Genomic DNA, 13124 nt, shown 5'->3' on the forward strand with positions numbered 1-13124 from the left:
TTTTTTTTGAGATGGAGTTTTGCCCCGTTGCCCCGGCTGGAGTACAATGGCGTGATCTTGGTTCACCGTAACCTCCGCCTCCTGGGTTCAAGCAATTCTCCTGTCTTAGTCTCCTGAGTAGCTGGGATTATAGGCATCTGCTACCACACCTGGCTATTTTTGTATTTTTTACTAGAGATGGGGTTTCTCCATGTTGGCCAGGCTGGAGTACAGTGGCACTCCAGGTGATCTCAGGTGATCCCACCCTCAGGTGATCGGCCTGTGTCGGCCTCCCAAAGTGCTCACACATTACGGGTGTGAGCCACCGCGCCTGGCCAACACATCCCTTCTAACGTTTGTATCAGTTTATTCCATTCATCACATAAATCCAGCATAAAAGTTCCACTTAAGCCTTTGAGAAAACTAAATAGTGTAATTTTGAAGAGTATTTTGCCATGATAATCTTAATTTTTCCAGCACTAAATTTTCCCTTATGTGAAATCAGGTCCTTTATGTCTAGATTACATTATCACCCTCATCACTACCATCAAGAAAATGGAGTCCAAGTCCACCACACAAGTCAAAAAGAAAGTAGTTGGCCAGTTTATCAAGGTTGACTTCTCCAACCACAATAACATGAGTTTTTTTAAGTCTGTTTTTGGATAGAAAGGAAACTAATATTTAATGAGGACCTACTAAATATTGAACATAGCATCCTACTGCTCCTTCTCCATAAAGCAGACTGTTAAACTGCCAAGGCTCCTAGGAATAGATCCTATGGAAGCAGGAATAGACTCTGTGTGTGTGCGCATGTGCGTGTGTGTGTGTGTGTGTGTGTGTATGTGTGTTTTGTTTGAGACAGAGTCTCATTCTGTTGCCCAGGCTAGAGCGCAGTGGGGTAATCTTGGCTCACTGCCTGCAAACTTCACCTCCTCGGCTCAAACAATTCTGCCTCAGCCTCCTGAGGAGCTGAGACTACAGGCGCTTGCCACCACACAGGACTAATTTTCTATTTTTAGTAGAGACCATGTTTCATCATGTTGTCCAGACTGGCCTCGAACTACCGACCTTCAAGTGATCTGCTCGCCTCAGCCTCCCAAAATGCTGGGATTACCGGGCAGACCACACATGGAAACATTCTTACACTTGCTGAATAGGGTGTACTATTATCACACTCTCATGCCTAAGGTTGTACACAGAGCTGTAATAAGATCAATGAAGCTAAGCATGCTCACAATCAGAATTAAATAATTGTCAATTCTCATCCCCGTTATTCATCTCTACATTTTTTTCTTCTACAGCACTTCCTGCTAACATGCTATACAATTTATTTATTTATTGAGACACAGTGTCACTCTGTTGCCCAGGCTAGAGTTCAGTGGCACGATTTCCACTCACTGAAACCTCTGCCTTCCTGGTTCAAGCGATTCTCCTGCCCCAGCCTCCCAAGTAGTTGGGATTACAGGCATGCATCACCATGCCCAGCTGACGTGGAATGCCCAGCTAATTTTTGTATTTTATTAGAAAGAGGATTTTGTCATTTTGGCCAGGCTGGTCTTGAACTCCTGACCTCAGGTGATCCACCTGCTTCGGTCTCCCAACGTGCTGGGATTTTTAGAGATGGGTCTTGCTTTGTAGCCTAGGCTGGAGTGCAGTGGTGCAATCAGAGTTCACTGCAGCCTCAAACTCTTGGGCTCAAACAATCATTCCACATCAGACTCCCCAGTACAATTTTTAAGTTTTTATTTTTAGAGACAGGATTCTTGCTATGTTGCCCAGACTGGTCTTAACTCCTGGCTCTAGCAATCCTCCCACCTCAGTTTCCCACGTATCTGGGATTACAAGCACAATCCACTGGACCTGCTCAGAGATCTTTATTGTACAATGATACATCCAAGTGCCTAGAATAGCACCTGACACATGGTGGGCACTCAGTAAGTTTTTATTGAACTAATGAATGATCATGGCTCCTTTGGAAGCCTACAAACTCCACACAAGAAGGAATCACAACCATCCTGTTCTAGGCTTTATTTTCAAAGCCTACCTTACTACTGATACACAATTGAAGCGCTAAAAGGTGGCTGAAGCAAAGAGGTAGCTTGAGTTAATTAATACACTGGGCCCACTAATGCTTTGTACAAGAAAGATAGATACCTAACTGAGATTATTTATAGCATTGTTTCTGTGGAAAAATGTTTTTTGTTTGTTTGGGACAGTCTCAATCTGTCACACAGGCTGGAGTGCAGTGGTGCAATATCGGCTCACTGCAACCTCTGCATCCTGGGGTCAAGCGATCCTCCTGCCTCAGCCTCCCGAGGAGCTGGGATTACAGGCATGCACCACCACTACCGGGTAATTTTTGTGTTTTTAGTAAAGGTGGGCGTTTCACCATGTTGGCCAGGCTGGTCTCCAACTCCTGTCTCAGCCTCCCAAAGTGCTGGGATTACTGGCATGAGCCACTGCGCCCGGCCTGTGAAAAAAGTTTTCTGAGCTTCAATTTATGTATATATATTTATAGAACCAAACCAGTTCCCACATTGGCAGTGCAGGTAGGGCAGAACACACACAGATCCCACTAACAATAGGGCCGCTCCCTTAGGCCTGGTCGTAACCAGCTCTAGGCCAGGTGAAGAGGCTAACTCAATCATGACCGCCTGTCTGTCTCGCGATTGCTTTCTTTTCAGATGCTCAGGGTCTAATCAGAGACTAATTCTCAACTGGCGTGACCCAGAGACAGTTACATTATCTCGTCTCAATTTCCTTATCAGTAATAACAGGCATTTTAGCCTCACTTTTAGTTTGTGAGGAATAAGGCATGTAGAAGGTTTCACAGAGGATCTGGAATAAAACCAACTCCTAACAAATGTTAACCATTATGATCAATATTTTTCCTAGTTTTTTTGTCTTCCCTCTGCTCAATTTAACCTAATCAGGTCGGGCGTGGTGGCTCACGCCTGTAATCTCAACACTTTGGGAGGTCAAGGCGGGCGAGGATCACCTGAGGTCGGGAATCCGAGACCAGTTTGACTTAACAGGGAGAAACCCCGTCTCTACTAAAAATACAAAATTAGCCAGACGTGATGTCGAATGCCTGTAATCCCAGCTACTCGGGAGGCTGAGGCAAGAGAATCATTTGAGCCTGGGAGGCGCAGGTTGCAGTGAGCCGAGACAGCGCCATTGCACTCCAGCCTGGGCGACAGAGCAAGATTCCGTCTCAAAAAAAAAAAAAAAAAAAAAAAAACCTAACCGAGGAAAGCACGCGCCCACCCCCTCTCTGAGCATGCGCACCAACAGAATGGCCGCGCCCTTCCCTAATTAAATCATTAACCAAGGTGAGGGGAAGGAGGAAAAGGAGGCTTGGCTGAGTCCTCCCATGGTGTGATTAGGTTAAAACGAAGTAAGGCACATTACATCATAGGTTAAAATGCCTGGAAAACTCTGCGCTCTCCTTGCCAGAACTGCAGGCTCGCGAGCCCAAGTCTCCGAGAACTCAGAGATTGTCAAACCCGCCCCGGCTCTGCGCTAGCAGCGAGATTCAGGCATCGGCAGCTAACTGGGGAGGGAGATTACTGCCTGGCCGACTTTTCATTGGCCCAGAGTCACAAAGGCTGCCGGTTCTCCCCCTTCCGGTCGCTGAGTGGTTGAGGCCGGAAAACAACGCTCATCGTCATTGGCTGATCCAGGCTGTCACTCCTTTCTCGTCTCGGCGGCGCGGCAGAGCCCGGCGCGGCCTGTAGAGCAGTCGCAAGTCTGCTGCAGGGAGAAGATGGCGGTCGCAGTGAGAACTTTGCAGGAACAGCTAGAAAAGGCCAAAGAGAGCCTTAAGAACGTGGATGAGAATATTCGCAAGCTCACTGGGCGGGATCCGAATGACGTGAGGTAAGAGCCTAACGGGAACTCGGACTCGAAGAGGCAGCCCTCAGGTCGGGGCGAATTGGGGGTGGGGAAGGCGGCCAGTCTTCAGAAGGTTGGAACCTCGAGGCCTGTTCGCTGGGCGGCGGTAGAACTCTGTACTCGCTGAGGTGGAGAGGCCCCAGGCCCCACAGTAGAGCTCTGGTCTCCGGTCCTTGAGGAAGGAGAGCGACGCCTGGGTGCCGTCGGCATGTTTTCTCTGCCTGTGAGAAGACCCGGACTGCTGATTCCCGCCCTCGGCCCAGCAGGCCCGGAACTGCAGCACAAAGCCCCTTACCGCTTCGGCGTACACCCAGCCCAGGGCTGGCCCCGAGACCCTGCCAGGACGCGACCCGCCGTCTCATCCCTGCCTCATGCCCACGTGCAGCTTCTTCGGGGATGGCGGGATGGGGACCTGATCCAGGGTTGTTAATGTGCGGGGGCATTGAGGTGAATGTAATTTCTGTGATACTGGTCCTGGAGAAACGAGGAAGTTAAATGAAATGGTACTTCATGTCCTGTTTCAGACACTTGGATTTATTTGAAACTATCTTTTTGGAACTTTTGTGATTTTTCTCCTTGTGATCCACATCTCTGAAAGTATGTGGTGCAACCAGATATGTCTACATAGGATCTTGTACTGATTTGTAAATCTCTTACAGGCCCATCCAAGCCAGATTGCTAGCCCTTTCTGGTCCTGGTGGAGGTAGAGGACGTGGTAGTTTATTACTGAGGTAAGATTTCCCTTGGACTTTACTCATGCTGAAACTACTGGTACTTTTTATACTAAAGATACTGCTTTGAACAAAACTTGTGATAAAGTCAATAACCCAGCGTTTGTCTTTGTTTTGTTTAATGCTTGTGACAGATTAGTTTTCTTTGTAAATAAATATAGTTACCCTGAAAAACTAGAAGCTGAAGAATATATCAAGTGTACCAGTTTTGTGTGAACTTAATTTTTATAGTTTAAAGTAACACTATAAAAGCATTTTGGAATGAATGCCCATTGTTAGTTGGAAAGATTTTTAAAAGGTCAACCATACCATTTTCTCTTGTCAAATGGAAATACCATTTATCTTGTATTTCAAGTGCTTTATGTTGAGCATTTTTAATTTCAGGCGTGGATTCTCAGATAGTGGAGGAGGACCCCCAGCCAAACAGAGAGACCTTGAAGGGGCAGTCAGTAGGTAAGTTTTAAAAAAGATTGCTGAAGGCCTTTTTAGTTTCTGAGGTAGCACACAGATATAAATATTTTTTAATAATAATGTTGTTTGATCAGTATTAGAATTGAGTAGTATACCACTGTCCCCCCAAATACCACTTTTCTTGGTATTTGCCTGAACTGAGACAACCAATATCCCTCAAAACACAATTCTGCACTCATGATAATCCAAATTTTATCAAGATAAAGGTCATGTGAAGAGTAAAATTGGAAAGATTGTCAATTAGTACCATTTTTTCTGACTTGTACTTGAAAAATTTAACCAGCTTGAAATAGTTAGAAAAGACAAGAGAGCAAAGTTGTTTTGGCCGTTAGTTTACGAATTTTATCCTTTCTTTGCTGGATGAAAGAATAAAATGGGATGGAGAGTTAATAGAACAAAGCTTCTGGAAACTAGTCCCAGAAATAGAGGACGTTTGCCCTTGGTGGGTAGTTACATAAATATTTCAGGGGTTATTTAAATTAATTTTTGGCCAGGCACCGTGGCTTATGTCTATAAGCCCAGCTCTTGGGGAGGCCAAAGCTGGCAGATTGTTTGAGCCAAGGAGTTCAAAGCCGACCTGGGCACATGGTGAAATCCCATCCCTACAATAAGCACAGAAACATTGGCCATGCCTGCCGGCTCCTGCCTATATAGTCCCAGCTACTTGGGAGGCTGAGGCGAGAGGATCGCCTGAGCCCAGGAGGTCGAGGCCACAGTGAACCATGATGGTGCTATTGCACTTCACCTTGGGTGCTATGGTGAAATCCTGTTTCAAAAAAATTAATTTTGTCTACAATAGGCTGGGCGGGGAGCGTCGGACCAGAAGAGAATCACGCCAGGAAAGTGACCCAGAGGATGATGATGTTAAAAAGGTATTGAGATTGAAAGGACTTAAATGAATATGGTACTTTCACTTTACTGCATTTAAAAGCATACCACCCATATTCTAGTTAAATTACTGAGATTTTCTTTTTCTGCAGCCAGCATTGCAGTCTTCAGTTGTAGCTACCTCCAAAGAGCGTACACGTAGAGACCTTATCCAGGATCAAAATATGGATGAAAAGGGAAAGCAAAGGTATCCCTCTGGGGAAAAAAACTACTGTGGAATAATGTAGTTATAAGAAAAATTAAGGGATTGTTCAAGTGCCCTGTAGTATTTCTTAGAAAATGATGGGTTTGGCCGGGCACGGTGGCTCACGCCTGTAACCCCAGCACTTGGGAGGCCAAGGCGGGTGGATCACTTTAGGTCAGGAGTTTGAGACCAGTCTGGCCAACATAGTGAAACCCTGTCTCGAAAAAAAAAAAAAAGAAAATGATGGGTTTAAATGAAATGGATCATGTTGACATTACATTTTTTTATTTTGTTCTATAGGAACCGGCGAATATTTGGCTTGTTGATGGGTACCCTTCAAAAATTTAAACAAGAATCCACTGTCGCAACAGAAAGGGTATTTATCCAAGTTTTGTTTTATATGATATATTGAAGTTGTCAGAGTAGTAGATTAACATTTTTTGAAAAAAGCCTTGGCCGGGCATGGTGGCTCACGCCTGTAATCCAAGCACTTTGGAGGCCAAGGCAGGCGGATCACCTTAGGTCAGGAGTTCAAGACCAGCTGTGGCTCAGTGTGGTGACTCACGCCTGTAATCCCAGCACTTTGGAGGCCGAGGCAGGTGGATCACGAGGTCAGGAGTTTGAGACCAGCCTGGTCAACATGGTGAGACCCTGTCTCTACTAAAAATACAAAAAATTAGCAGGGCATGGTGGCAGGTGCCTGCAATCCCAGCTACTCAGGAGGCTGAGGCAGGAGAATTATATGAACTCAGGAGGCAGAGGTTGCAGTGAGCCAAAAATGGCGCCATTGCACTCCAGCCTAGGCTACAGGGCAAAACTCCATCTCAAAAAAACAAAACAAAACAAAACAAAACAAAAATACTTAATCATAAGCCTAAAATAAAGCCAAGTAGAAACTTGGTTTAACAGCGTTACTTAAACATTGTGTTGCAGTATAACAGTTGTTGATATCATATCTAATAATGTTGAAATTTAGATATGTGGAAAAAAAGCCTCAGTCTCCATTTCCTGAAAGACAAATCAAAGTCAGTACCAAATGTTAAGTTCTAATTAGTTGGTATGCTGAATTGAAAACGTGAAGCGGTTGTACGCGGTGGCTTATGTGTCTAATCCCAACACTTTTGGAGGCCGAGGCTGGTGGATCATCTGAGGTCAGGAGTTGGGAGACCAGTCTGGCCAACATAGTGAAACCCCATCTCTACTAAAAATACAAAATTAGCCTTGTGTGTTGGCATGCATTTGTAATCCCAGCTATTTGGGAGGCTGAGGCAGGAGAATCACTTTAACCTGTGAGGTGTATGCTGTAGTGAGTGGAGATTACGCCATTGTACTCCAGCCTGGGCAAGAGGAGCGAAACTCTTGTCTCCAAAAAATAAAAAGTGAAGCATATGCAGATACTTTTTTTTTAAAGACAGGGTCTTACTCTAAAACAGTGGCGTGCTGCAGTGGCATAATCTTGGCTCATTGCAACCTGTGCTTCCTGGGCTCAAGCAGTTCTCCAGCCTCAGCCTCCTGTGTAACTGGGACTATAGGCCCAACACCTGGCAAAATTTTTTTTTTTGTTGTTAGAGACCCGGTTTCACCATGTTGCCTGGGCTGAGCTGAGCTCAAAGCAGTTTGCCTACCTTGGCCTTCCAAAGTGCTGGGATGATGGACAGGCATGAGCCAACTTTAGCCTGCAGATAACCTTTCCATAGTAAAAAAAAAAAAAAAAAAAAAAAAAAAAAAAAAAAAAAAAAAAAAAAAAAAAAAAAAAAAAAAAAAAAAAGATGGAGTTTGGCTCTTCTTGCCCAGGCTGGAGTGCAGTGGCATGATCTCAGCTCACTGCAACCTCAGCCTTCTGGGTTCAAGTGATTCTTTTGCTTCAGCCTCCCAAGTAGCTGGGATTACAGGCATACATGACCAAACCCTGCTAATTCTTCTGTATTTTTAATAGAGATGGGGTTTTACCATGTTGGTCAGACTGGTCTTAAACCCCTGACTTCAGATGATCCACCCGCCTTTGTAATGTTTCTCATAATTGGAATGTGTAATAATAGTTTTTTATTATAATTGAATTGAAATCAAATATACCTTGTGTATCTATTTTAACACATAAGTATTAAAGAAAGATACTTAATTTTTAGCAAAAGCGGCGCCAGGAAATTGAACAAAAACTTGAAGTTCAGGCAGAAGAAGAGAGAAAGCAGGTTGAAAATGAAAGGAGAGAACTGTTTGAAGAGAGGCGTGCTAAACAGACAGAACTGCGGCTTTTGGAACAGAAAGTTGAGCTTGCGCAGCTGGTGAGTAATGATACGAAACTGTAAGATTGGTAATCCTTCAGGTTTACAAAACCACTGACCTTTTACCTTTTCTATAGCAAGAAGAATGGAATGAACATAATGCCAAAATAATTAAATATATAAGAACTAAAACAAAGCCCCATTTGTTTTATATTCCTGGAAGAATGTGTCCAGCTACCCAAAAACTAATAGAAGAGTCACAGAGAAAAATGAATGGTAAGTACATGAAGAGGTCAGTTGAATTTTTCTTAGTGGGTAAGATAATACATTCATATATACACATTTGTTTGTTTTCTAAAATAATTGTGATTCAGTGATTGATTTACTGTGTTTGGTTTGTTTTTTTAAATAAAATATATTCTGAGATGCTGATGAGTTGGTAATATAGGAATATTGGTTTTCATGATGGAATTTAATCTGCAAGTTATCTTGTAGGCAGTGCTTATCTGTGTTCCTTAAGCATTTGTGTAAGATTACTTTTTTTTGTATGCTACATTTAGTGTCCTGATAAAATGCTAATAAGACAAATGTGAATATCAACAGTTTTTAGCTGGAACACAGATGGAAGGGTAGACACTGCTGAGATGATGATTTGTCTCTTTGGGATCAAAAAAATTGATATATATGATTTTATGTCAAAACTGGTTCTGTTTTACAGAAGTTTTATTTTTCGTCAAACATAAAGATTGATCTTCATAGGTTAGAAAATATCTAGTTTTGTCCACTACTAATTTCTAGTATGTAGATTTCCCATGGATCTTTGCTTGTTTAATTTTATGTCAGTTTGTGATTATAATTGCCATAATCTTTTGTCATCACTTTACAAAAAACAAAGATGAAGCTTCATAACAATTTGTGACCAGTTGTAAAATTGTGGCTTTGAATTTTCTTAATCAGTAAATTTTACACATGTAAATTTTTATTTTTTAGCTTTGTTTGAAGGTAGACGCATTGAATTTGCAGAACAAATAAATAAAATGGAGGCTAGGCCTAGAAGACAATCAATGAAGGAAAAAGAGCATCAGGTGGTGCGTAATGAAGAACAGAAGGCGGAACAAGAAGAGGGTAAGGTGGCTCAGCGAGAGGAAGAGTTGGAGGAGACAGGTAATCAGCACAATGATGTAGAAATAGAGGAAGCAGGAGAGGAAGAGGAAAAGGAAATAGCGATTGTTCATAGCGATGCAGAGAAAGAACAGGAGGAGGAAGAACAAAAACAGGAAATGGAGGTTAAGATGGAGGAGGAAACTGAGGTAAGGGAAAGTGAGAAGCAGCAGGATAGTCAGCCTGAAGAAGTTATGGATGTACTAGAGATGGTTGAGAATGTCAAACATGTAATTCCTGACCAGGAGGTAATGGAAACTAATCGAGTTGAAAGTGTAGAACCTTCAGAAAATGAAGCTAGCAAAGAATTGGAACCAGAGATGGAATTTGAAATTGAGCCAGATAAAGAATGTAAAGCCCTTTCTCCTGGGAAAGAGAATGTCAGTGCTTTAGACACGGAAAAGGAGTCTGAGGAAAAAGAAGAAAAAGAATTTGAGCCCCAACCTGAGCCCGTGGCTCAGCCTCAGCCTCAGCCTCAGCCTCATCCTCAGCCCCAGCCCCAATCTCAGTCTCAGCCCCAGCCTCAGCCTCAGCTTCAATCTCAGTCCCAACCAGTACTCCAGTCCCAGCCTCCCTCTCAGCCTGAGAATTTGTCATTAACTGTTTTACAGCCAACACCCCAAGTTACTCAGGAGCAAGGGCATTTACTGCCTGAGAGGAAGGAGTTTCCTGTAGAGTCTGTGAAACTCACTGAGGTACCAGTAGAGCCAGTCTTGACAGTACATCCAGAGAGCAAGAGCAAAACGAAAACTAGGAGCAGAAGTAGAGGTCGAGCTAGAAATAAAACAAGCAAGAGTAGAAGTCGAAGTAGTAGCAGCAGTAGTTCTAGTAGCAGTTCAACCAGTAGCAGCAGTGGAAGTAGTTCCAGCAGTGGAAGTAGTAGCAGTCGAAGTAGTTCCAGTAGCAGCTCCAGCACAAGTGGCAGCAGCAGCAGAGATAGTAGCAGCAGCACTAGTAGTAGTAGTGAGAGTAGAAGTCGGAGTAGGGGCCGGGGACATAATAGAGATAGAAAGCACAGAAGGAGCGTGGATCGGAAGAGAAGGGATACTTCAGGACTAGAAAGAAGTCACAAATCTTCAAAAGGCAGTAGTAGTAGAGATACAAAAGGATCAAAGGATAAGAATTCCCGGTCCGACAGAAAGAGGTCTATATCAGAGAGTAGTCGATCAGGCAAAAGATCTTCAAGAAGTGAAAGAGACCGAAAATCAGACAGGAAAGACAAAAGGCGTTAATGGAAGAAGCCAGGCTTTCTTAGCCATTCTTTGCAGCAGAAGATTTCTTGATGTAAAAGGATTACCTTTCCTTGTAAGGAGGATGCTGCCTTAAGAATTGCATGTTGTAAAAAATCTTTTTGGAAAATAGACTGTTTGTTTACCAGACATTCTTGTACTTTTTGCATAATTTTGTAAGAGTTATTTATCAAAATTATGTGAGGTCCCAAAATATGTAAAAATGATAATAATAAAAAAAGATTAACATCCCTTGTCATCTTTTTTAAATATCCTATACTCTCCAGTAAGAATCTGTATATTTTAATAGGCAAATCTTTAAGTCTGTTCCCTTCTAATTCTGTATCATACATTGCTTTTGTAGAAATAAATGTGTGTTTATTTCATTATTTTTGGGATGTCCTTGTTGACACTTGTACAATAAATATCCTCTTTATCGCTTTCAATTTTTAACACTAGATACTGCACGTGATTAGAATGTTTTTGAAGGTTTCCTCGTTTTTATTTGCCTTAGACAATTTTGAGTTGTCAGAGTCAAATCTTTGCAGTTTTGAGGGGGAACAGTTTCCTTTAAAATCGTTTGCTACTTTCAGATCTCCCTTATTGTTTTAATCTAAGCATTTCCCCCCCATTTCTCATATTTTAACCATATATTTGGTAGATACCTTTAAACATTATGATCTGGTTGGCATTTTCTTCCTGATGATGAAAGCATCATTCTTTTGTCTTCACGGTTACTTGTGTGATTTATAGCATATACATCTGTTAAAGAAAATCACTTCTTTTTAGGGGAGGGAATTAGAAAAGTATCTTTCAGACTTGGTTTTTGAGTTTGTCTTGTCTTAACTTTTGTGTTGGCTCTAACTGAAACATGCCAATATGTGTTTTCAAGAATTTTGTTTAAGGAAGTATTGTATGGAAGTCTACAAAATGAAGGAAGTTCATCTAGGCTTTAATATGTAAGCAAGATAACACACAAGTGTACCAAGTGATTATTAACTTTGTTGTTTTACCAATTTGTATGAACTTGGAGTATCTGTTGCCCATTACTATTCATGTGCAAATAAATGTGGCTTAGACTTGTGTGACTGCTTAAGACTAGTACTTGTATTAACTTTCTGATGCTTTATACAAGAGATCACTTAAATTACAAATGACCTTTTTTGAGTTTAACATTGTAGCTTTAGCCTTGACTGAATATTCATTATGCCTTCCCTTGACAAGCAAGTGGTTACAGTGAAAAGGTGAAGAAGTATTTCCAATTAGTTTTTGTGTGTATATAACTCATTTGTGTAAGTGGATGTGTTAAAAGATCTCTTTTAAAAATCCTTTTATTGGAATAGTTATTAAAACAGTAAATGCGTAGAACTTTGCAGAGCAATCTGTATCCGTGAGCCAGTTCCACCACTAGTATCTTTATCTATGGCTTATTCAGCAAAAAGCTTTATTTCCTGTGTTCCCTGGCAGGAAAGCGGTTGGTAAATAGTGAATTAAAGGGATGATCATATAATTTAACCTGGTCAAAAAGCACCTTATTTGATGACTATTTGTATGCACTAAAATCCTTTGTACAAATTAAGTTTTGTCCACTCATCTGTACCTGGAAAATATGAACAATTTTCATGTTACTTATAGAAAAGACTAGTTTTGGCTTGAAGCTCTACTATTGGAGGGGTGGTAATGGTATATTCAGTGCTTGAGGGGACAGGAGTAATTTTCAATAATTTCAGTTAAGCGCTACTGGTTGTAATATATGAAAGGATTTTCCTGTTTTTGTATGGAATGCTTGATGAATTTGTATGTCATCTTTGTCTAGGGGTCATTTAAATCTTTTTTTTTTTTTGGAGACAGGGTCTTACTCTTTCACCTAGGCTGGAGTGCCCTGCACAATCCATCTGACTGCAGCCTCAGCCTCCTGGGCTCAAGGGACCCTCTCACCTCAGCCTACCAAGTAGTTAGGACTACAGGTGTGTACTACTATGCCGTTAATTTTTTTAGTTTTTATAGAGGTGGGATCTCACTACGTTGCCCAGGCTACTCTCCAACTCCTGGGCTCAAGCGATATTCCTGCCTTGGCCTCTGAAAATGCTAGGGTTACAGGCATGAGCCACCACTCTTGGCCTATGTCGTTCCAATTTTAGTATGTGCTGCTGAATCAAGCACAGGAATTTTAATAACGTATTAATATTTTAAAGTGGTATGCATTTTTAGATTGGAAGCTTTTTAATTTTTAAGATTAAGATTTTAGGAGGCTGGGCGCGGTGGCTCAAGCCTGTAATCCCAGCACTGTGGGAGGCCGAGGCGGGTGGATCACGAGGTCAAGAGATCAAGACCATCCTGGTCAACATGGTGAAACCCTGTCTCT

The 13124-nt window shown here is 42.1% G+C and overlaps 1 protein-coding gene across 1 annotated transcript; it reads left to right on the plus strand.

The window, feature by feature from the left end:
- The first annotated feature begins 3653 nt into the window (after nt 1-3653).
- Nucleotides 3654-11855, plus strand: PNN (pinin, desmosome associated protein). Its single transcript, XM_017530869.2, has 9 exons — nt 3654-3858; nt 4533-4604; nt 4989-5057; nt 5875-5947; nt 6056-6150; nt 6448-6523; nt 8274-8429; nt 8507-8645; nt 9360-11855. The coding sequence occupies exons 1-9, from the start codon at nt 3746-3748 to the stop codon at nt 10760-10762; spliced, it is 2196 nt and encodes a 731-aa protein (XP_017386358.1). The 5' UTR covers nt 3654-3745; the 3' UTR covers nt 10763-11855.
- Nucleotides 11856-13124: the final 1269 nt, after the last annotated feature.

The sequence above is a fragment of the Cebus imitator genome, unplaced genomic scaffold (genome assembly GCF_001604975.1).
Source record: "Cebus imitator isolate Cc_AM_T3 unplaced genomic scaffold, Cebus_imitator-1.0 Scaffold69, whole genome shotgun sequence".
Lineage (NCBI taxonomy): Eukaryota > Metazoa > Chordata > Mammalia > Primates > Cebidae > Cebus > Cebus imitator.